The following is a 26,200-nucleotide window of genomic DNA, read 5'->3' on the forward strand; positions in this document are numbered from 1 at the left end:
TCAACTCTGTATAAATAATCTCTGTTCTTTATAGTGTCACAGGGGAGACATCACACTGACAGCTTTAACTGTCCCTTCTGACTCGGGGCTAGTTTTCTTGTTCCCAGCCGGCTCACTAAGAGTCTGCCACAAAGAGAAGAGGGCGTTTTACTACAGCTCACTAACCCACGGAGCAAGAGGAAATGAAGATGGAGTCTTCAACACACTACAACGACCCCACAGGCTACTCTCTCACGGAGGAATCCCAGACAGTTAGTTCATCATCTCAATGTTCTCTTCCTTTTGGGATCACGTTTAATTAGAGGATTTCACATTCCCTTGTGATATGAAATTCGCTGGGACAACTTGCAACTGAAGTGACTGTGGATCAGTCTACTGAGTGCCAGGTGTATGCTTCTAAACAATAATCGAGATTTTTTGCTTGTATCTGTTCTCAGTATTGTGCCTTGAGATGAGCTGAGGTGACTCCCTTAACTAGTATTACTTCTGAAACATGTCCAGGCTGGTTTTGCTGCTTGCTGCCAGTGTACAATATCCTGACAAAGCCAGGTTCATGTTCCTGTAGTGGTCTTAGGCTCGGGCCCACCCCTGGCTAGCTGGCTGGGTCTGAGTAGTATACAAACACTTCCCCCATTTCTACTTATAGGTTTCTGATGGTCTAGATCAGAAGAAAATGTGAATGTGTTAGCACTGTGATTGCTCCGTCTTAACATTTTACAAAATCTGTTAAACATAATACTAACTAATAAGCAGTAATGATGGGGGCAAGGTGCTGGAGAGATGGCTCAGTAGTTAAAAGACTACTGGCTGCTCTTCCAGAGGACCCCGGTTCGATTCCAAGTACCCACAACTGTCTGTAGCTTCACTCCTAGGGAATCCAATGCCTTCTTCTGGCCTCTGTGGTGTACAAGATGTGGGGCAGGCAAAACACTCATACACATAAAATAAAAATAAAGGCTACGTTTTTTTAAAAGGCTGTTAACGGGTACATACATATATGTTCCAAACTGAACACCACAGGAGAATGAGCTCCTGAGAGCTGACCAGGCTTAGGAGACAGTGTGCATGGCTCAGGACACTCGACACTTTCCCTCCCTGCACCGTTCTCAGAACAGCCCTTCCCCAGCATTCCCAGGGATGCAAATCACCTGGAGGTGATCTGGGAAGATTCTGACGCCGATGCCCAGGAGAAGGGCCTAGGCGTCCACATATCTAGTAAGTTCCTGGAGTCACTGGCATGTCTGGGCCACCCCAATGTTTACATCTAAATGCTAGGAATCTTAAGAACCCCTCTTCTGCAGCTGATGTCAGAAGGGCTGAGTGGAGGGTGGCTCTCAGGACTACTTCTATCGAATGTGGTTTGAACCGCAAGGCTGAGATACAGAAATGGGTACTAAGGTGGCACTGGGCTGCCTTACCATTTAACAATTACAGACTCCTAAGAAGGCTCACTGGGCCCCTGGAACACACGAATTACATAGAAGGCTCCTGTTGCTTTTGAGATACATATGAACACATAACAGCAGGAAAGGCCAATGACAGATCTTTCTCTTTTTCTGTTTACTAAACACGAACTTAGGGCAGGAGGGACCTGTTGCGACATCTGGCTGCTGAGTTATGTCTGCTGAGTATCACATTGATCAGGAATATTCTAGCACACATAGCTCAAGCAACAAACTGGACAGCGTCTCAAAACTTCACAGTCTCCAAACTCTAGAACTGCTTTGGGCATCTTCTGAGCTTGGCTTCTACTCCTGAATCTGAAGGGAAAAGAATCTGTATGGGAGATCAAGAGACTTAAGGGAGAGTGGCTACACGTTCTAAATTTTTCTCAGAAACCAGGCACAGCATGCAAGCTAGACTTAGAAGCACTTGGTACAGTATATACGTGGCCAAGGTTCTTTTCTCTACAAAGTGAGGAAATCCTACTGAAATACCCTATGCAATGATCACTCTTTACTCAAAGGTGTGTTGAGAAGGCCAGATGGAGCTGGTATGTGTAAGAAGACCCACAGACATAGTTTAATGTGTATTACCATATTTTTTGGACCATAAGATATACCCTATTTTCCCCACAAAAGTGGCGGGGTGGGGGATAGGGTGCACCTTATGGTCTAATTGCTGTTTTTACTGTTTTTCTTGTTTTACTGCTCTAAAAACTGGGTGCGTCTTATAGTCTGAAAAATATGGTACATGAGTTCACAAGTGTCACTTAGAGGGTGTGATGTGTCCACTTTAAATTTTAAAAATGACTTGCTTTAAAGAGAACATCACATATAATCCTACAAGTAAATATGCCAAACCCCACAGCAGAGAGGCTCCTGTTTATATGGCTATAGAGTCACAAGCTAAAGCCTCTATGGGATCCATGCAGTAGCCTGATGTCTAGCTTTCTCTACTGACACCAACATAACAGCAAAGCTCTGAAGACACATTTCCTGTTTGCTTTCTACCAAGAAAGAACCTTCTAGTCATCCTACATGTCCTGGGCAAGACTCACAGGGGCCTCCACTCCACAGAGCGCTGTGTCCAGTGCGCCTGAGCAGAGATGGTCAGTGCAGTGGTGGGGACATCTCGGGGGTAGGCTGGCTATGTGGCTGGCTCAGCACTTGGAGGCTGAGTGCTACATTTGGCAGTATGCTTGGCATTTAACCTCCATCACTTGATCATATCACCAATATGACCTGACCCCCTTTTGTCAGCTATACCGGGAGGGACTTGGTATCTGTCTTCCCAGTCACCAGGAGTGTGTGGCACAGCGGGACAATAGAGCAGGGGCAGAATGAGCACTACAGAACTCAAGGCTGGCCAGGGCGCACAGTGTGGGTAGTAACAGAGGCAGATCACCTGTATTTGCAAGGTGACGAGCAAGGGAATAAGGAGATAAAGACTGAGAGGCGGCGAAGGTCCAGCCATTGTTCCGGACACCAGCAAAGCCCATTCAGAGTTTGCAACCAAGGCTTTATACCATTGGCCGAATTAACACCGGTGTCTCATTAAGAAAGCAGAGAGCTTTCCAAGGCGTGCTGTGAGCAACTGTGTCAACACAGACATGGGGGCCACTAATCCAGAAGTTATTAACGCCACCGGGAAGGCATCTCATTCTGTGTGTGTGCAGTGGTGAGTCACGGGGTCACTGTGGAACCTTGGCCATATGTCAGAGGAGCTGATGTGTAATGCCCAGAACCCCCAAGACCGCAGCTGAAAGTTCCGACACCACCGCTTCAGGTATCAGTCAGTGCAGGACTTCCGAGATTTACCTCATTCTCCAGAGGTGGAAGACTCATGTGTGAGCAGCCGGATGAGGAGACGAAGGCAACAGGGAAGGAAGGAACAAGTAAGTTTGGGACACACTGCCGCTGGCTCAAAACCACCGTGCTTTTTCGTTTCCTCAGAAACACATGCTATTTTATGTTAATTTTTATCCTTTGCAGAGCATAGTTCATTAGTATCTCTGGGTAACCACCACAGCTCAGAGTTCTCAAATCAGGGTACATGCAGTTTCTAAGCGCCTAAGATACCATCGAAATGTCTAAAGCATGTGTGAGCATAGATTATAAATGTGTGTATTGCATACACACATCTTACTCTCTCAGCCTCTGGATGGATGATGAAGAGTCCCAGTGGTCTGGGCTATGAACGATCAGTGGGCACTCGTGCTCTGAAACAGTTATGTCCGATTCCCCAGCTGAGGAGAGAGGACTGAACAGGCCACCAACAAAAAGTGCTGTGACATGTCACCAGGGCCTTAAAGCATCTGTAGGAGCTCAGGCAAGAGTGAAATCTCAGACACAGGGAAGCACAAAGACACTAAATAGAGGAGTTTATACAGACAAAGCCGGGCAGCACCTAGAGAGAACACAAAGGCCAACCCCGGGATCTTTTACACTGGGCCACAGCCTTGAGACCTTCTCTCTCTCTCTCTCTCTCTCTCTCTCTCTCTCTCTCTCTCTGGAGCGATGAGTCTTAGCAGTGAAAGCCAGATTTTTCTCAGTTACCACACTTTACACTGATGCTCTGACCTTCTGAACAGTGAGAAGACATCATCAAGCACCATCACACACCCATAAAGGACATCACGGCACACAGGTACCAACTGGTTCCCAGAGAACAGTTGATGGACACATCAGTTTTTAGACACACACACACACACACACACACACACACACACACACACTGTCACTTACTGAGTCAAAGCCATGTGCAGCTCAGCCAGCCCTGCAGGTGCTGATGGTGCATGCTTTTTTAAGCTTCAACTCTACCTAACACAAACCTAACTGCAGGTAATGCCTCAGGACACCCAACTGTACGTGCAATGAAGGGGCCAAAAGACTGAAGGGCTCTTAATGGGTTTGTGCCTGTCAATCTCTCACTGGCCCACTTTCTTCTCCACATCCACCCTGCAGTGGATTTACACCTACTAAGTGCCAGGCCAGTTGTGATGGGTAACAAGGATGTTGACATCAGATGAGATGGCTGACCTTCTCCCCGCCCCACGGGCTGGGGGGGGGGGGGAGGGCGGTGCACTTAAAATCCTTGCAGGAAGCATGTGTGTGAAGGGATAGCTGCACTCTGGTGTCCTGCTGGCAGCCATGTTTATTTTTAGCAGATCTTATACTGTGTTAGATTTAGCTGCATGCTTCTGTCACAAGTGTCTGGCTCCACATTTGTCTCTCTGGTTAAACTGAGATCCCCAAGGGGAAGAGCTGTATCACTGTTGCCTTTCAATACCCAGAAACTATAATTGGTATAAAACACATCTGCTTTGAATTTATTGATAAATACATTCAATAGTAATGAACAGCCAGCCGTGAGGGCTGATGGGGACCTACCGTGTGCGGACACCTAGAACATTTATAAGTTCTTCGGTCATCATGGTTTACTCTATTGGCCAGACCCAGTATGGCGTCTTGCACTAATTCCAGAGGTGGAAAACTGGGGCCCACCAGGAGGAATTAGCTTGCTTTATGCAGCTTTGCCTTGGTGCCCATCTCCCCACACAAAGACCCTGACCTGGGTAAGACAGGGTAGTGGCCTGACAAGGCATGCTCTACTTTTGCCTCTGCCTCAGGGCCTTTGCTTCTGCTGTGCCCTGAAGCTGGAGAACTGTTCCCTGACCCGTTCAAAGATCATTCACCAGCTCTGAATTGCCTGTTTATCCAATTAGTGACCTTAAGTCCTCGAGGTAACACAGCTCCTTTTTGGGCCTTCCTGGCCCATTTAAGTGTCTTTTCATTATGGCATTGTGTTTTCTCTAGTTCTCTTCTACTGCAGCGTATGTTCCCCCAGAAAACACTTTGAAGCCACACAGCTGTGACTCCCGGAGCCCAGTCGCCTGGTCTGTGGCTGCCATCGGGCAAGTCTGGTTGAGCAGATACGTTAGTACCGTCCCCTCCCTGACTTGTGTCCCACTTAGAAACACATTCTGCTGCTGTTGCTGCTGAACTCTGGACAACTTCCCCTTTGTCCTTGTTGAGTTTGACTCCGGTCTGCGCCATCCTCTAATTTATTCAAACGCCACTGGATTATCCCAGCTCTTGGTGTCAATTTTTTTTTCTAATTAAAGTAAACTGCCATTTATTTCTCACACTGATCTTTAACACGAGACGTCTCGCTCTTGTCATAGCTATGACTCATATGGAGAAATGTGAGTTGAATATAGGGGCTCATGTGCACCAGAATCTTGCGGTCGATGGCTCGGATACAAAAGGAGAAACGTACCCACTGACAAGGATATGCGGTGACCTTGAACTGTACTGGGTAACTCAGCCTGCCTCTCTGGAAGCACATACTGCACACTCCCCCCCCACCCCCCCCCCGCCACACACACACACACACACACACACACACACACACACACGCGCGCCCGCCCAGGAGGCTACTGTCCCCTTCTACCTGCCATTGTCACGTCAAGCTCTTTCAATATTCACAGCCAACGTGGAAAACACGAATTGCACATAAGATTCCTCAAAGATAGTCTTCCCGGAGTTTTTTTTTTTTTTTTAAGCAAAGGTAGGAAAGAAAGAAAAGAGACCAGGCCTGCCCGCAACTACTTCCCTTGAGGACTACATGAGAGCTGCAAGTTGAAGGTCACGAGCCTCTGCCTGTTTAGGGAAGTCTTACAGGTAGATCACTTCATGGTCTGCAGTTGCTATGGGGTCTGTTTACCAAACAAGAACACAAATAGTTACACAAAAGCAGAACATGATGCAGGGCCAGTGTCTAAACGGAGCCTGCGGTGCCTTCTGGTAAAATGTCCCAAGTGCCTTTAACAATACCCCTCCTTTCACATCAGAGTCCTAGAGGGTCTCCCAGTTTCTGCAGAGCTCCCTCCAAGGGGAACATTTTGTTTCACCATTCTAAGGCTGGACACACACGGACACACACGGACACACGGACACACACACACACACCCTTTACTTTTTTTTTTTTAAGTCATCTATAGCTCAACAATTCAAGTTGGACAACTTTTTTTTTTTAAACTATTTGTAAGAAAGGAAAAGAAACACACACACATACACAGAGAACAAGAAACGTGTTTCAGTTTCTGGAAGAATTTGAGCACATGGTCCTTACATTGAGTTACTTCTGAACGAGAGGCCAGAAGGGTCTCTGTATAGGACTTTCTAGTCGTCATGGATGTTTTGAGCACTAGAGTGTTGCCTGCTCACGTAGCTGAAACTGAAAGGAAACAAGTGTGTGCGTCTTAAGTTACGAGAGCACATGAGGCTGGGTGCATGTGTGTGTATGTGTGTGTGTGTGTGATGTGTGCTTGCTGATCTACAATTAAATATGCCATACGAAGGAGGCAGCCATGGGCAGAGGCCGCTCTTCACACTACATTGACCACGGCCCCCACCCGGCGCAGCCCTGATGCCTTTCTGTGAATGGGACAGATTGCCATATGGATGAAGACACTGAACAAGCTGTACAACTCTTGGCGACATGTGCCCGGGGGATTGTCCCATATTAACGCCACCTGGGCTGTGGCAATTGTGCTCTGTCTGTGCGGTGGCACCGAGGAGCCCATAAGGATGTTATTTCTGAGTACACACAAAAAGGAAAATTGCAGTTAGGAGAATTCTCTGGCTAGCGGATGTGTTGCTCAATTCCCGAAGTAGTTTCCCAGAGGAGTGGTTATCTTCTGTATTCACACAGGCAGAAGTGACAGGCTGGAACACATATTAACAATTTCCCTTTGTGAGCTCTCGCTATTGTTTTAATGAGGAGACTACACTCTATAATATACTTGGGCCTTGACTGATCACAAAAGGGGGTAGAATAAAGAACTTCAGGCATGCTCTACATATGTAACGCACTCCTGTGAATCACCCCGGTGAGCCAGCCTGCAAGAGGGGTATCTCCCCTACAAAGGCCCACAAAGGCAGGCTCGGGGAAAGACAGATGCAAGAAACAAACACTGCAAAGAACTGCCAGGGAACCGCACAGAAGAAGAGCATTTTTATGAATCTTGAGATGACAGCAATGTGACCTCTAGTTACATTCCTAGCAGTGGCCCCATTATTGACTTAGGAACATGGAGACTTGCCATTTATGAGAACAGGATGACCCTGGGTCTTAGCCAAGTCATATGGCTGCCTAGGTGGAGACTCTAGCCCTCTGCCTCCTCCTCTGGTTGTTTCTAATGCCCACTGAGAAGCCATTTCTCTTCAGCTAATCCAGGTGGGCCAGAGGTGAGGTTTAGCAGGAATAAAAACCCAGTGCAGGTCCCCAAAGCCTGGCTCTCACTCTTCTCCGGCTGCACACTTCCTTTACACCCTCAGGGTTAGAATGCAAATGCATGTCTCCAGAAGGAAGGGACACAGACTGGGCCGGTACAGACCCAGGGACTAGGTGACGAATGCCACAAGATCAAAGACTATGAGGCCTCAAATACTATTTGGAGTGGAAAAAAAAAATCTGGCAGATTAGGCAAAGTTAGGGATTCATAGCATCCAACATACAAAGGAAAAAAATTAAAATCAGCTAAATTTAAGAGAAACTTATGAAACGAACATAATTTCTTATGCCAATGATGTCATTTTATTGGAAAGCGTTTGTCAGTTAATCACAATAACCAGGGTAAGATCTATAGAGTCCAATGACGCTGTGTTAGGGTAAGAGGCACTTTATCGAGGTGGCAGACAACAGCTGTTTGAGAATGATGGGTTTTGGTTTTTGTTTTGTTTTGTTTTGTTTTTTCTTTTAATCACTCCACAAAGTGAACAGTCAAGAAAAAAAAATCTATAGACCTTTCCCTTATGGCATTCTAACATTTTCGAGTTTCTCTCTCTGAGCCTGCCTCGCACATGTGGATGATGAGAGGCGCTGAGGCACCATGTCACACTTCCCTGAAAGAGTTCTCTCTCGTCCTTCTACGGACACCCAGAAGAGCAACTCAGGAGCAATGAAACAAATAAACAGATTCCTATTTCTCAGGGCGTGATGGCTGCCATGTGCCCTATAGTATGGTTGTGGTTCATTTCAGAAGGCTGCTGAGCCCCACGGTGCTCCTATTTGAACTAAGCAAGAATTTTGTTTTTGTTTTTTGGGGGGTTTGTTGTTGTTGTTTTGAGACAGGGTTTCTCTGTGTAGCCTTTGGCTATCCTGGACTTGCTTTGTAGCCCAGACTACCCTCAAACTCACAGCGATCCACCTGCCTCTGCCACCTGAGTGCTAGGATTACAGGCGTCTGCCTCTGCACCAGACATGCAAGATACTTCTGTCTCTAGTGATGCACTGGTGATAGGGATGAGAGCTGGCTTTCCAGCAAGATGATCACCACCCGGCCATCACCTGGAGTCTGCCCAGTTCTCCATGACTACTTGTCCTCCTGTCCCTCACTCTTCATGAAACCAGTGGTCCCCACACTCTGCTGCATACACAATTACTTTCCAGCATCTCCACTCTCTTCTTTGAGAACATGACAGGGAAGTGAGGCAGATAACTGTTACCATTCAAGCTGTGTGTCATCACCGTGGCCCATCATGTTCTCATTTCCCAAAGAGTAAAAGAGCAGAAAACCCCAAAGAGATTATGCCCCTTGCCTCTGGCCTCAGTGGCAAGACATGGTCCTCAACTCAAAGTCCTTAGTGTCTCCTGAGGACAAGGAGTGGGCAGGGCTGGGCTTTCCAGTGCTATGTCTACCAGCCTGTGAAGAGTAGCAAACCACTAGTTTTGTAGACCTGTCTAGGATGCTAAGCAACTATTGGGAATAAATAATATGTCTTTTTGCACTAGCTGACTGCTGGTGAAGCTTTTTTTTTTTTTTTTTTAATTGAATGGGCATCTGTGACCATCCTCTGGGGATCTATGACAACACACTTCCTAGTTTAGTAGGTCTTAATTCAAGACACAGCACAACTCCAGGTCAGCACTTCTGGATAGCAAGAGCATTTGTGTGACAAATATCAAGTCACATACACCTTAATAGACCGAGGGAACCCAAGCCCTAAAAAGTGGCCTGGAATGCTCAGCACTCAACAAAAACCTCCTCTACCCTGAATCCCCGACACCGAGAAACAAACAAAAGTCTGAGAGTATCATTGCAGGATCTGAGAAACAGCCTAATGGTTAAACAGGAAGCTTCCTTCACACTGGCCAGGTAATAAATGCGTCACCTCAGTTCAGGTGAGTATCTTTGTTTTTAGTGAGTGGGCCGCTAGATTTAGGCTTACAATGCTCATGCTTGGCATCGTGAGATATGTAAGTCTCACGTGAAAATAGGCAAATGAGCACAGCCCTGCCCCAACAAATTATTTACAGAATTATGCAGGGGGTTTGATTCTGGCTGGTGTGGACCTTTGTAATACATCACTTAAGTGTCTAGCATGGCAGCTTGGAGGGGCTATAAGTACAAAGCCAGTATTTGATCATGCAGTATCTTTCAGAAATGCTTTAGTGGAAAGAATGATTAGATTAGGGAGTTTTCTCAGTGCTTTAAAAAAAAAAGCGATTTACAAGAAACAAAAAATTTCAGGGTGAAAGTATTATTCACACACACAAAAAAATGGAAACTTGAAATTACTGCTGAAATTTCTGATTCACTGGACCCTAAATGTCACTGTGAGAATATGCAAAGTTAAAGCTTCCTGCATCCAGAACAGTTTTGAACAACGGACTTCTACAATGCTAGTAATCCAGCCAAAGGTACCAACGTCCATCAAAATTTGTTTGTTACTTTTAAAAAAGAAAAAAACAAAACAAAACAAAACAAAACACACACCAGGGAAGTCCACATTTCCAAGCGCCTTGATGTTCACAAGTATCGGGGGCCACAAACACAAATGTTTCTGAGATACAGATAAATAGACAGCACAGGGGCCACAAATCAAAAAGACGACCGGGAATCAGCCGGAGCGTCCAGAGCACACAGGCCAAGCGAAGGCTTTTGGGACTTACTCGGCGGCAGCTGCCAGCTGTACGGTGCAGAAAATGCAACAGGAATACACAAGACTATATCAACAGCGAGCCTGAGGACACGGAAAGTAATACCACGCCTGGAGTGAGGGCAGGTTAGATCTCACAGTGGCGAAGAGCTCCAGTGTGGGCCACCTGTGTCTTGTGAACAAACAAGCAGAGCACAGGCCACACAACCACAATCTTTGCAGAGCTGAGAGAAAAACTCTTTAACCAAAAGCTTTAAGGAAGTCTTGCAACGAATGTTGAGCAGAGCTGTGAATCCGAGAAATACTTGTTATAAAACATTTACTAATGGCTGAACTGAAGTCAAAAAGCTGAGAAGGACTGGGGGGGGCGGGGGGGTCAGGGAAGGACATTCCTAATTTGGACTGCAGAAGACAGCTGAAATAGAAGAAAGGCCACGTGACGCATTCAGCAAGGACACACAAGATTTATACGGCAGGGCAGAAAGCAAGCGGGAATGCCTGTAAAGACACAGGCTTGCTTACATTCATCTGTGTGCATTTTATGCAGGAGATTTGTTTTTTTAGCCTCGTATACTACTTCAGACCATAAGTGATTTATACCTTATGAAGCTCACCTCCTCTCATCAAAGATAAAAAAGACTTAGGAACTATTTTTATTTATAGGAAAATAAATAGGGAACATATATTCCTTTAAGTGTTGTAATTTGCACACAACAATAGGTTATAATTGATGTTTGGTTGGACTGCAATTAAATTTGAATATTCTCTTAGGGATACTGGTTGTTAATTTCACTTAAGTATTTACTTCTATATTGAATGGAAAAACTTTAAAAGTCAGACTTGGAATATCGATCTTGGCTATGGCACGAATCAGTCATAAAACTGTAGAGCTGTCATCTAATGTCTGTAACTCAGCTTCCTCGTCTATAAAATGGGGCGAACGGTCCCCACTGCACTCCATGTAGTCCTGCGAATAAAATGAGACATCACCCCATACGCAAGAGACTAGCGTCAACTGGCAGCAAGAAGACACTGATTTAATGTGCCTTCCCTTCCCCGGTGCACAATAATATAATGTGATATTTAGAATTTTAATTCAGGCAATTACTTAAGTAGTAATTGCTATTTGTATTTACATAGCTGCTTTGATCCAAGAAGCTCAAAGGGCTTACTAAATTTAGCATTTTAATAAATGTTTCATTTGCATTCTGTTTACCCACACCAAAACTTTGAATTTTCTGAAGGGGGACAGTCCACAAGTAAAGTGAGCAAGGTAATGTCTTCACAGCATCCTAAGTCTCACTTCTGTCTGTCTAATAAGAGGTTCTGGCTCCACAGCAGCAACACACGAGCAAGGAGGCTGCAGCACACCTGCTTCCTCCCGTGTCTCTCCTTTAGCTTTGGGCACGCTCAACTTGATCCCACCATGCTCCTGGGAGGCACTGACAACGGGGGTGTTTATTGCACCAATGGCTTTATATATAATCAGCACAATAAACATTATTAAATTGTCAGGAGAGACTCAAAGCAGGAAGCGCGGCCACCGCACTGAATCCTAACGATGCTGACCGTCCACGACAGGATCTTAACGAGCCTTGATCTGAGTGTTGGCATCCGCCTCGCAAATCACATGGGCCGCTCCTCCTCACACGCTGCTGAATACTGATGGACGGCTCCACCCTGCGCAACAGGGAAGTGGGTTTCTATTGGCAATCTTTACCAAAGTGTGTTTCTTCCCTTCTCTACACTCAAGGGTTTACCCTGAATGATTTAATTATAATTTTCCTTGTGTAAGACAAATTAAAGAGGAGAGTAGGAGTGTCGTGCCAAAGCACATTATTTATCTCCTTAACAGATTGCAGCTCACCAAACCCCAGAGCTACTGCTGCGGCGGCGGCTGCTCAGAGAAGCGGCAAAACGGAAGGGACAAGCGAGGGAGGATGGAGGTTTCCAAGTGCCATGGAGCAATGTGAGCCAGGTAGGGGCCTTACACAGCCCATGACTACTACTACAACAACAACAACAACAACAACAACAACAACAACAACCCTTCTCTTTCCCTCTCCAACGCTCCTAGATCTATTCAGGAAAAAGACTTTCCCCCACGAAGGCTGCTAACTGAGGACGGGTCTGCCAGGTTGTGCAGGGTGGCATGGCCTCTTGCCTGTTCGGTTACTGCTCTGCAGGGTGGAGGGGAAAAGGCATGCCTGGCAATCAAGGGGGAGCTTGTACGAATACGCATTTCACAAATGCCCTTGACAGTGAGGGATAAACGGCTTTCATGGTAGGATGGAGAACTCCTGAGGAGTTTTCCTGACAGCACAAGCGAGAACACACTTCAGAAGCGACACAGGCCCCACACCCCAAACTTTATTCCTTCTCTTTTGCTAAAGTGGCCACCACGTATGGGATTTTAAAATCCACCATAATGACAGACAGACAGACAGACAAACAAAGAGCATCCACCCTGACAAGGTAAAGACAAACCAGTACTCAGTTTAAAGTACCTGTATCTATACAACACCAGCTAAAAGGTTGTTGAATGACCAATTTCATAAGCTTAAAGCCACCAAGGCATCTTTAACCTGAGGCGTTATAACCCGTCCAAAAGCTGCTGGAAAAAGGCGGGACCTTCCCGTTGTAGCTAAGCTTCTGCTCACCATATACACGGCCCTGCCTTCACCACAGACCAAAACAAAATGCCTTCACTAGCGCTTCCTGTGAATCCAGCCACCATTGGCAGCGCGTCAGATAATATACAATGGGGTGATCAAGGGAGTGAGCAACATCATATAATTTTCTAGTCCCCTCCTCTCTGCATGTGTAACAAAAACGAAGCCTGTTCTCGCATCCAGACCCAGGCTGATGGAAATCTCAATTCTCTTCTGATCCACAGTCTAATTTTAGCAGGAGATTAAATGCAACATTTGTGCAGACAAATAAGGACCATAAAAAAAAAAAAAAAAAAAATCAAACAAACTTAGTCTCCAGGAATTAGACTATGTCTTAGATCCACTTACTCTCCAATGTGTCCTCAGACATGAAAAGGCCTATTCTTCCCTGGCTTGTGCCCTTGCTGTTCTGTCACCAGACTGCAGATATATAACCTTTTAGGATGAAACCGAGCACAGTGCATCTAAACAGAGAGAGTTTTCTGTGTCACAGAAAATCGGTGCAGTCTCCACAGCGGCCGACAAGATTGCAACAAATACCTTAAGTGCATCAGTCGGCATTTTTCAGTGCACGGTCTCCTGCTCCGCCTATGGATAAAGATGTAATTCAATCGCTCTGCAGCAAATGGACAGCATCAAGCCCGGGACAGGGAAAGCCAGTACCACAAAGGGCGGCAGCCTCGACTCTCCTTTAAAGCCATCTAAGGCTTGCCACTTGGAAAATTAAAAAGAAAAGCAATAAAGACATTGTAATAGATTCCAAGGTGAGACTGAAGGCTGGTTTCCAGGTACATGCGTCCCTCGCTTCTAGAAGGCTATGTCTGGCCCCGACTACAAGCTGACCCTTCCTGTTTGCCATTCTCTTCTTCAGTTCCTCCCAGACATCTAAGTTTAAAGCATCTTTTAGTCCTTTCCATGTCTACCAGAGACATTCCAAAGAAATCTTCAAGGAGGCTTGCAGTTACTCGTTATGGCATATGTGTTATGCTCATCAACGAGAATCTGATAGTTCTTAAGCTCAAATCCAATACACACACACACAGATGTATAAGCATGTGTGCCACTCAGGAGAGATACCTTCTGGGACACGGACCACATCACAGAGAGTACCTATGAAGGTCATATCTAGGCTATGTGTGCGTGTGCCAAGCACATGTGGCACAGTCATCCACTGCTCCTGCAGACGTGATGGGATGGCCAAAACAACCGAATATTAAAACCAAGCACACAAGAAAAGCGTAACACAACCAAGGCATAAGGTAACACATGATGTAGGAGGCTGCTGGCCTTTTTCTGTGGGGAGGGGTACAAACAGAAGTGCATCCTAAACTAACAATTACACGGACGAGTACAGTGAGCGTGTCAACTGGTTGCATCGTCAAGGGTTGTGCCCTGCTCATAACTGTATGTGTCGTACTTTTACACAACTGACTAGACAATGACTTCATTACGTGACCTTGGCTACAGATACTGGGGTGATGCCTCCATCTATTCAGTTATGATGACTATGTTGTAAGTGATGGGATTTTTTTCGTTGCCATTAGATTTTCCGGCCACCACTGTACAGGTGGTCACACACCAACACATCACAGCGCAATTGTGCAGAAACTGTGTGTTGTATTTCAGACAGTAGTTTTCTAATATAGCTTTCTCACTGTGTCATTTGTGCTTTACAGACTAAATGTAGAAATTTCTTCTGCCTGATAAATATTTTGCTAGGAGAAATTCTTGGTAAGCCTTCTCACCCTCTGTGTCTGCAAGCTCTACATGTGAAATGTATAGGAAGGGGTCTAAAAATAGTGAGGCGCAAAAAGTGCTCCATTTGAGGGGCGTTATATATCCCATTTCTGAAGTGTACTTCAACACTGGCAATGCTGCTTCTGGGCTTAGCAGAATGAACAAACAGCTTCATTTCCTTAGGACTTGAGGCTAACATGACCCAGTCAGGATCTTAGAAACAGTCTAAGCTTTAACTATCATTCATCAAAAGCTCGAGGCATTGAAAATATAAAGCCTTGGGATTGGAGAGATGGCTCAGTGGTTAAGAGCACTGTCTGCTCTTCCAAAGGACCTTGGTTCAATTCCCAGCAGCCACATGGCAGCTCACAACTGTCTGTAATTCCAGTTCCAGAGGATCTGACACCCTTATACCAATGCACACAGAATTTTAAAAATTAAAGAAAGAAAGAAAGAAAATAATGAGCCTTAACTTACAACTTATAAACAGGAGCGCAGTAGTTGGGACAGTGCTAACTTAGGGACCATCAGGAGAATGTGTGCTTCGGGCCAGCTCATGGCCATTTCAAATTTTCAGTTAGTGTCTATGCTGAAAAGGCCTCATGTTTCCTTCTGTGACACACGATGAATAACATGGGTTCCCTGCCTTTATTGGGAGCAACATAAATCGGCATTAAGTGCTGTGTTTCCTCAAACCAAGAGTTGCCCACAACAAACACCGCTGTCTCCTTAGAAGGTGCTCAGAGCCAAGGAGCTCAGCTTATACGGAGTGAGCGCCTGACAGAGCACACAGTTGGCCTGGAAGCTCTGAGAGCTAACCCTTCCAAAGAGGAACTACTACTCCACTTCTGCCAGGGCTCCTAAGCTGAGTACAGATCTAAGAAAGTGCTCACACCATGTTGAAAAGGTGAGAGTAATTAGATGCTTCACACTCAGACCATAGGGAATACATTCTGAAGTAGTCACGTATGCATCCAAGCCCCATGAGTACAGTTAGGATTCTCGGAGACACAGAATTGGGCAGGGCCACCTGACCCTTCCAGATAGAAGCCAGTAGTGCTGACCACAGGCGGTGCCGAGCATGCTCCTACCTTTCCCTTTTGGGAGTGTGGACTGAGAGTTGTCCGTTGGTAGAGGCGTGCGGGTTCACGATTAGGGAGGTCTTGGAAGGTGCTGAGGACGAGACGCACGGGCTGGTCAGGTCTAGGCTGCTGTGGTTGCTGCCTGAGGTCTCCTCTGCAGTGTGGGCACTTGTCACTTCTTTCCAGAGCTGCTGCAGTTCCGTTGGAATCATGCCTGAAACAAACAAATTGGATAATCAAATCAATTAACAGCTAATTCCGTCCTCTTCAAACAGTAATTAAATCAAAGAGTCAGTAAACAAAGCCTAGTGTTAGGGGGGCTTTGGGATGTTCACACTTTCTTTTTTCCCTCCTCCCAACTAAGGCAAATACAGTGGTGATGAGTGCATCCTCCCACCAAGGGGCCATTGAAGTCATTCTTCACACAGAACAACTTGGAAAGGCTGCAGAGCGCAGGGATACAGCAACGGCATGACTCCCTCCACCCAGGGGCTGATGCTCAGTTTCACAAGAGGAGAGACACCCTAGCTAATTTCTAGGCACGAAGGAGGCCTCAAAATAAAGTTGTTCAACTACAGTCTCATGACAACACGGACCACCAAATGAGTAATTTTTTGTGCTTAAGTCTTAAATGATGACAAATAGCTTTGTTATTAAATATACTTTTTATTAATCACTTTAAGACATAAATTATGAATTCATACTATCTTCCTGAAATGCTTTTCAACTTTTAACAGTCAAATTGATTATACTATGATTATTTCATTAACACACCTATCTTCCTCATTAATTTTGGTTTCTAGCACCACATGCTTAATTGATGGATGTGTCTACCAAAGACTGTGTAACTTTTTATACAAGTAACACTATTATTACTGTCATTTCTGAGATCAATGTTAATGAGCCATTGCAGAATAAAAATGGAAAGGAAAATAAGCTTAGAGTAATAAAGTTCTCTTATTTGTTTGAATGGGGTCAAAATGGACAGGGGTCTTCAAAAAATACACCTCTATTTTCTCTAAGATGAGATACAATCAGTACGTTAACCACACCACTGTGACCTTTTTATCTTTATCTTATTGGCAAAGCTTCTACAGGCCAGCCTTCCCAGATTCTAGTTCAATGTATATTTGAAGCCAGAAGAGACAGGTTCAGGCTCTGAACTGCACCTAAGAAGAGCGGAAGATATGGCTCCCTCCAAGGGAGGAAAAGCAACCACATGCCCGTACGTCACAAGGCAACTCCACCTTGGAACTGCATGTCTGGACTGCAGTTCACTGTCTCAATCAACTGGAACACAGCTCTCCTAGAAAGCCAGCCATTTTCTAGGTGGATAGCAGCAGCCGAAACAGGCGTGTTTCTTACCAAAGCAAAACGTACTAGATTGAAAAAAGAAGGCTGTGTGCATTATATTCGCTTGAAACACATAATAATAATAATAATAATAATAATAATAATAATAATAATAATAATAATAATAATAATAATAATAATAATAAACAACCAAGGTCTAAATTTAATTTATTTTTGTCACTCAGAATACAATGGCTAGATAATCATCTCAATGTGATCAGCCAAACATCTTTACTTTGCTAAACTGTTAAAGATTTTAATTATGCTAGCATTGGAGAGCACTGGTCTAATGAGGCGATGGACTCCAGAGAATCCGAGTGGTTAAGAACTGTGAAATGAGTCTGATAGGATTTTTTTATATTCACCGTGGATCGTTTGCATATCAAAGAGGAGTAAATTATTGCACAGCAGACCAATAACCTTCCCCGCCTTTCTAAGAGGAGCAGTAACAAAAACAGTTGGTCTCTTAGAGCAGTGCTCCAGGAAAATGTTCAAATGCTCAAGTATTTGCAATTAATATATATTATAAAGGAAGCATCAAATAATACATTGAGTGGCCAGAGACCCTTCAAATGCATCCTCAACAGCTGAGCGTGGGTTTCCTTCTCCCTTCATAAAAATCAAATGCCAATTATATTTTGATGGATTTTGTCCCAAATGAGCATTTAGTTATTAGGCATATTCAATTACTCCTTGTCCCCTGAAATCAAACCTTGAGGCAAATTAAACAAAGGGAAAGGTCACGACACAATCCTGGGTCTGGTTTTGTTGCATCTGAGCTATTATTTTCAAACACCTTTCAAAGTGACAGGCAGGGTGTGCCTACAGCTAGCAGGTCTGCCACTGTGATCCACACACTGACAATTACCCGAAACAAAGCTGACCCTCTGACCATGGTTTACTTGATTGAAACAACAGGGAACACGATGGTCTGTGGATGGTGGGTGTATCAGTATGAAGGCACATAAGCCAACACCTATTCTATTTTCTAATGAGTAAACACAGGAAAAGAAATAGCCACCAATTTTTTTTCAACAAAGACTAATTGATTTCTGGGTCAAATGCAAGGGAAAGAACACATGTCTGGCAACAGCTGCCTTCACACCTTTTGTTCTGAGAAAAGCAAGATGCAGAGGCTGCTCCAAAAGGACAGTTCTTCTCTGGCAAATTAATACCAAGACAATTGCGTTCACCACTTGCTACAGCTGCGTAGTGGGTGCACTGGTGGGACGCTGGTTTTCATTTGTTCCAATAGGTTGAAAAAATCAGGTTCACCATCCACAAGGACCAAATAGAAAACGGGACTTTGAGGCCAAAAGGGAAGGAACAACAGGTACTTTGGGGTCAAATGTCAACGTGATCATTAGGCTTAGAAGCTTTCTCAATAGACTGAAGACGGGCGGTCACTTCAATTGCTGCTTGTTAGTTCACTGTTGTTCAGTGATGGCTAGCCACCCCAGAACGCCTACACCTCAGGACAGAATTAAGACAGACAGCAGCCAAGCTGATGACCCATCAGGTTACATGGATATTCCGTTTTCAGAAACCACATGTTTCTTCCAGAACAGTACAGTAAGAGTACCAAGTTAGACAAAACCATTAATTGGCATGCAACCAAGTATGCAGAACTAGGATATTTCTGTCTGAAACTATGGGTATCAAGGACAATCAAATGATAAATGCAATTGTGTGAGAACAGGTAGGCTTATTATGGCAGAGAGAGAGGAGGCTTTGGAGCAGCAGCTCTCAACCTGTGGATCGCAACCCCTTTGGGGGTCACCTAGGACTATCTGCATATCAGCTATTTACGCTATGCTTCTCAACAGTAGCAAAATTAAAGCTGTGAAATAGCAACAAAAATAATATTATGGCTGGGGTCACCACAACATGAGGAACTGTATTAATGGGTTCCAGCATTAGGAAGGTTGGAAACGACTGTCTAGAATAACCTAGAAAGAAAACAGTCTTCTATACAATCTCCAGGGGTTGTGTGGGACTAGAAGGGGCCTTTAAAACATCACTTATTATCAGTATACTCTCAGATTTACACCCAGCTTTAAAGTAACAGCGAGACCATGAACGAGCTGCAGAAGAATCCTGATGGTTTCATTGTGGAGTAGGCGCTGCCGGCACTTTCAAGCACCTAGGTAGCCCTTATGGCTCACAAGGTTTCTTTCTTTCTTTCTTCTTCTTTTTTTTTTTTTTTTTTTTGCTATTCTTTCTTCTTCCTCTTCCCACCCCCACTCCACCCCAGCCCTGAGACAACCTGCTCCTTCATTATAGAAGAAAATGCAGGCACAGGTTTAAAAAATGTATGTTGTGGGGACAGTTGACAGATTACTGGTTGTGGAACTCAATTTTACAACCCCAGGTATCACTGGCTCCAAGACAAACAGTTGATCAACCTTTTTTTGTCCTTGCACATCCGTACCCAGGTGACCATGTTCAAGCAAGCAGAAAGTTGATTTAAACCTCATAATGACATCAGTTTTAAGCCATCATCGCTCGGATAAAGAAAAAAAAAATAATTGTGTTGTAGTTCAACGTGACTGAATGCTCTTGAGCCACTTTGCAGAGGAGGCTGGGGAGACCAAAACGAGCTCCTGCTCCGTGAGAGACAGCAAGGAAACCCAGTGCCCAGTGCCAGCAACACCAGCATGTACACTCATGCCATCCTGGGCGCATATACAGACACCCCCTAGTCTTTACATAAGCTTCTTCCTACTGTTGCAGGCGCTAATAGTTACAGCAGACTGTTAGGCCTATCAATCAATGCCACGGCTAGTGAATTGCCTACGGTGTCTCCGAGGTGTTACTGTGCAGATTACACTGCATGCACCACCACGTTCATTTCTTTCGCATTACACATGCGCTTGTCTTGTCACTGCCCAATTGCCCTCTTTTGGACAGCTTAACTGATGTGCTGTAACAATGAACCTTAGTGAGCAAACTTAATAGTGTAGGAGCGGTGGGAAAAGATGAGGGTGAGAGCGAGTGAAGCCTGAGTCCAGTGGGTGTGTCAGGATAGCACGCCATGTTTCCAACAATAAACCACAGGGTGTAATTAGTGCAGGTTATATCATTATGCAAGCACAGAAATGCATTAGCCGAAGTGTCCTTCCTCTGCCCTGTGCTCACTTCCCACTTCTCACTGGACAGCAATGGAAGAGATGCCTCTCAGATACCAAAGGGCTCAGCAGAGAAGACAAGGGCAGGTGGGACTGCAGGAGGAAGTGAAAGGAGGAAAAGAGCCAAAGTCTTAACATTAACGGTAAAGAAAACAACAAAACCCATAAGGGACAGATGTCGGGTGTGGTCGACTCAGGAGACAAAGCCTAAATAGACACACCTCACTGGCTCCCTGCAACACCAAAGATTCCTAGACAAGTGACTACCTCTTCGGCAGCACAAAGAGATTCATCACTCTCAGCCTGCGTCAGGAGGCAACTGAATGCAAAACTTAGGAAGCCGTAGCTACCCCATCCATCCACCAGCAAATCTAGACCCAGGGCAGGAAGGACTGCCTGCATTAAGGAAGTGGAGTCTGCAGTGCCACACACACTCATAATTTGTATTTGCAGGATCCCACTGTGGATCGGGAGAAAGTGGGCGTTGTGGTACACACCTAAAATCTCAAACTGTGCTCGGGGGATGGAGAGAGGAGCTGGAGGCCAGCCTTGGGCTACAAAGTAAGAGATTCCGTCTGGAAAGAAAAGTAAAGAGGCAAAGAGGAAGGAAGGAAGGAAAAAGGAAGGAAGGAAGGAAGGAAGGAAGGAAGGAAAAAGGAAGGGAGAGAGGGAGGGAGGGAGGAAGGAAGGAAGGAAGGAAGGAAGGGAGGAAGGAAGGAAGGGAGGAAGGAAGGGAGGGAGGGAGGAAGGAAGGAAGGAAGGAAAAAGGAAGGAAGGGGGTTAGAAAGGAAAGGAAAGGAAAGGAGAGAATGGCATGGTAATTGAAAGAAGCCATGAATACCCTATTTAAATTTAAGCCAGCCCTACATATTTACGGTACTTAATACTGTGTGACTACTTAACCACTGCTATGTAGAACATGGAACGACAAGAAAATCACCTTTCAGTGTTCAGCCCAGATATCAGTGTTCCTTATTTTCTTTTCTTTTTTTTTTTTTTTTTTTTTGATGTGTACTTCACAGAGTCCAAGAATGTGGACTGCACAGACATGGAAAGGTGAATTTGGGACAAAGGAACTGGCCCTTAAACACAGTCATGGCCCTCCTACGTGATCCCCCTTCCTCCCTTCCCATAAATCAGAGCTGGCTGCACCCACAGGCTCCTCCTAAGAACACCTACAGACTCCCTTTGTCTCTGACAGCTGCAGCTGTTCGAAGAAGATTCAAGGTACTTACTAAACAGTGACATTTTTCAGAACTGGAGAGCCAGCCTGGTGGGTAAATGCACTGACTTGCTCTCCCAAAGAGCTCAGGTTGGGTTCCCAGCATCCGCGTGGCAGCTCAGAACCATGTGTAACTCCAGTTGCAGAAACCTGATGCCCTCTGCTGGCCTCCACGGGCATTGCATGCACATGGTACACAAAACGTACGCAGGCAAAACACCCATAAGTTAATAATTAAAATAAAACCACCAAATATCCTTGATACTTTTCAAGAATCAACGTTTATAAAAAACAAACAAACAAGCAAACAGGAAATGAGTGTTCAACAAATGAGCTCAAAAATGAAAAGAAAAAAAAAAAACCAGAAACAAAACAAAAAATTATCACACTAAATTTTAGAAGTCAGATTTTATTTATTTTTCTGTTTATTTATTTGTTCAGTTTTGCTTTTTTGTTTTTTGTTTTGTTTTGTTTTGTTTTTTGAGACAGGGTTTTCTCTGTATAGCCTTGGCTGTCCTGGACTTTGTAGACCAGGCTGGCCTCAAACTCACAGAGTGCTGGGATACAGGTATGCACCACTGAGCCTGGCTAATTAGACTGATTTTAACATCCATGATGGTAATAAAAATTGATAGTGTACCTAAATATTTTTTAAAAATGGGTTTAGGGAGCTGAAGGAATGCCTTAGCAATTAAGAGCATTGTTCTTCCAGAGGACCTGAATTTAATTCCTAGCACCTACATGGCAGCTCACAACTGTCTGTAACTCCAAACCAAGGGGATCTGGCACCCTCTCCTGCCCTCTACAGGCATCAGACACACACACGGCGTATGGTCAGACATGTAGGCAAAAATAAAAAATACAACGATAAAAAAGTTTTGAGGAGCCGAGCATCATGGCGCATACCTAAACCCTGGGATTTAGGAGGTGGAGGCAGGGGGACTGTGAGTTCCAGGTTAGCCTGAACTATGTCAGAGGCACTATGGGGGGGGGGCGGAGAAGAGACAAGAAGGAGATAGGGAGGAGAGGGAGAACGGGGGTGCATGTACAGAGAGGAGAGGAAGAAGGGGGGGAGGGAGGAAGGAAGGAAAAGAACTTGGCATGTTGTATGTTTCAAGAACACTGGAACTGGAATGCCAAAGGGCCACACTGAGACATACAGTGAGTGCCCTGAATATCGCTTCCCCAGACGCTGCAACAAGGCCCAGCCCAGTGAGCATGCCCCAGGTCTTCCTCTTGACTTCAGCAGATTCTGCAAGGCCCCATCTGCTTACTGTTTGTTTGTTTGTTTGTTTGCCTAATGCCTCTCAGTGCATGTTTCAGGCAGGCAGTTCCCTGCATCCCCAGCAGGCAGAGATCAAGAGATAACCCATGCCCTCTGCCCACCCTCTCCACAGAGCGGCTTCCTGTGCAATCCAGGGCAATGGGTGCCTACCTTGAGCAAGAGGTTGGAGGGGAAGGGCAGGCTGCCCCGGCTGAATTGTTAGAAGGCCTTGGCGCTGCAGGGACAGGAGGTGCTGCTGCTGCAGCTGCTGCATCTGTAGAAGCTGCTGCTGGAAAGCCAACTGCTGGGTAGCCACCTGCTGCTGCTGCAAGAAACAGTGAGGGGCAGAAATGAGATGGCCAATTCCCCATGAAGGCTCAAAGTGCACGTGCTTCAAAACTCACCGCCATCTTCAAAAAAACTGAGGACTGACTGTCACCTCGATTTGGTGGAGGACTCAATGTCAAGGTTTAAAATGGATGCAACATGCTATGCATGAAGGCTGGGGGGGGGGGGAGGGGATCTGTGTTAACTCTTATGTTGGTCCCCGCCCCTCCCAGGAAAAGGATTCCTTTGACAAGCCTGCTTTCCAAACAATAGGAAAAGCGAGTTTTGCAGGCCAGACATGAACTTTTGACACTTTGAAATCTCTAATTTTCTCCACTAGGAAGGAGACTGCATCCTTCTGGAGGGCTGTGAACCCTGAACCCTTTGGGGTGTGAGAGAACAAGGCGCCTCCCTCCCTGCCTTGTACTAGCAAAGGCCTTTAACTACTGTTTATCACTTCTGACATAAATAAATGAGAAAAAAAATCAGACCTTTGAAGAAGAAAAACTTCATCTAATATTGTTAATTAGCCATGACAAACGATGAAATAACATTGTAAATCTTTCATAGAAACAGCCACTAGATTTTAATTACGCACATTCATAATTTAGCAAACAACACCGTACTCCACCATGAGGGTTTAGTGTGAACGGGCGCTCCAAGCTTTAGATCCTTAAGTTGGCTTGAGTTCCAACCTCCAGGTCGCCCAGTGTCCCCCGCCCGCTTTGTCCTCGAAAAGGAGGGGCTTTATGATATGACAAATATCTCTGTTGACTGGACAATGACAGGAGGAAAACTTCTGTTGTGTAAAACATCAATACATCATTCCTGTGTTTAGCAGGCTTTGCCCCAGCCAAAAAAAATTAATGTAGATTTCCTCAGTAATTATCTGAGTGATAGAAAGATAATACGGTGCAGGAATACAATAAATAGAAGGAAATTATCTAATATCCTTAATCTGCTAGGAATCATGTCGAGGTGGAGGTCTTGGCTACGTTATGGCGAACAATTAGAAAGGAAAAATTAACCCTTTCCAAACTGAATTCTTCTCTCTCCCACCCCAAAAACAATCTTCAAGGAACACACAAGAGCTCATCTTAATTCTAAGTATTATTCCAAAGGCCAGTGGCGCTTCTGCAATGAGGCAGTGAGCCAGTGTTTTTAGAGCCTGCCTTCTCTGCTTAATAACAACGCTTTATAAACAACTGCATCCACTTAACCTAACGCAGGACCTTGATCCGATATGGCCATAAAATGGCGTGCGCACCAAGACCTTCTGATGCAAAGTTCAAAGGAAGAGAAAAATGGTGGTTTCCTTTTGGCCTCCAAGTAGTTTATTTTACAGTTTAAGAGACGAAAGAAAAAAAGCCATCATCCTTATATTAGTAACCAATTTCAGACTTACCACCACGCCACTGAGAAAGTTAATTGAGTTTCACTCCAAAAAACAAATTCCATACCACTGACAACAAAATACATTTAAATACATTTAAATGAAAAGCCAGTGCTTTCATTTTAAGAACAGCATGCAGAAAATGATCCAATTGTTTTCACTTCCCCAAGTCACCGCATCCATGTGGAACCCAGTGATAGTTGTATTTGTGTCAAAAGGATTTTTTCACTTCTTCCACAGATATTAACTGGTGCCATTAAAGAAGGGGGGGGACACTGCCACAGTCAAAGACTGGGAAATTAGCCACTGTTGAGGTCAAATATGAAGGGGAGGGGATGGAGGCTGGGGAGGGCGCTTCCCGTCTTACTGTAAGAGAATGTTTAAAAACTGTGTATTTATATAAAATGACTGATGCTTTTTTCTGTTGTCTGTGGCCATCCCTAGGAAAGTGCCCATGAAAGCTGTCCACGTTTGAAAAGCCAGGATATAAAAGTATACAAGGCCCATTGTCCAAAGAAGAATTTAAAAGCAACACTGGTTGCCAAACTGTGCTCCCCACCCAGTTACCAAACACAGGATACGAGTCCGTTTGTTTACTTCTCACAGTTGAATGCATACAAAAAAGGTCTCTGCGCAGTCCCCCGACAGGTCAGCAGGCAGTGCTAAAATGCTCAAATGCCCTGATAAACCTTTCGTTTCAGGTCCCCTCCCTAGAGCTGCAGTCAAAGGTCTGTTTTCCTTTCTTTGGCTACTCCCTACCGCATAACATAAACTGTCATAACTGCTCAGGACAAACGGCCCTTTTAAAACAATCAGCTCTGCCACCTCACCACACAGGATGGCACCCCCCCTGCACACCCAGCTTAATTCTAAAATGAATTCTGCCATCCACTTTCCCAACCAAGAGTCCAGGATCCAGGAGCTGTCTCTTCCATGGATGTACTGGGCTACACTTTTGACACCATCAGGCGAGCACTTCTCTCTGAAGTGGGTCCGGTTCGACGTGACATGAAACCTCACAAGGGGGAACCAAATATGACTTTAGGAAAAAAGATAGCAAATGCATTGTGCTATGGCTATGAAGCCAGAGATGGGGGGTAAAAAACAAACAAACAAAAAAGTACCTGACTGTAGAAAACAATGAGCTGCTATTGGCACCTCATTCGGTAAAGGAATACACTTGCCACGTCTGCCCAAGTCTATGTTCAAAACTTGTCAAGTTATCACCATCAGGCCACGCCACACAGCTGCTACCATGTAACTTTCCCCCCATAGCTGCTTGATGATTTGTGGGCCAGGAGCACTTGCCATCTCAGGGAAGCAGGGTCTCCAAACCACTCATGGACCACACGGTGAAACCCACAGATTCTAGTCTGATGCCACTTGTTTGCCTTCTTCTAGGTCTGTTAAGGTCACTTAACTCCTGGGTCACCAAGCCCTGGGCCAGAGCAAGCAGATGGAACACAACAAACAAACAAACAAACAAACAAACAAACAAACAAAGCCACTACCGTGCTGTCACTTTCTGGCCAGACCCAGATGTTACTATTGTGCTTGTGTCCCCCCGCCCCCTTCCCGACAACAGCACTTTGGGAACTCTCCTCTGCTGGGGAACTTCCCCCCACTCCATCTCG

The 26,200-nt window shown here is 45.1% G+C and overlaps 1 protein-coding gene across 14 annotated transcripts in view; it reads right to left on the reverse strand.

Moving 5' to 3' along the window:
- The window catches only part of Foxp1 (forkhead box P1), a 602,856-nt gene that overhangs the window by 58,784 nt on the left and 517,872 nt on the right, over positions 1-26,200 (reverse strand). For all 14 annotated transcript variants that reach the window (XM_051154977.1, XM_051154979.1, XM_051154989.1 and 11 more), the window contains 2 exons: positions 23,018-23,171; positions 15,889-16,093 (listed from right to left, as the gene is read on the reverse strand). In XM_051154977.1, the coding sequence (XP_051010934.1) occupies positions 15,889-16,093; positions 23,018-23,171 (359 nt within the window). The remainder of the gene's footprint in view (positions 1-15,888; positions 16,094-23,017; positions 23,172-26,200) is intronic.

Source organism: Acomys russatus, chromosome 13 (assembly GCF_903995435.1).
Source record: "Acomys russatus chromosome 13, mAcoRus1.1, whole genome shotgun sequence".
Lineage (NCBI taxonomy): Eukaryota > Metazoa > Chordata > Mammalia > Rodentia > Muridae > Acomys > Acomys russatus.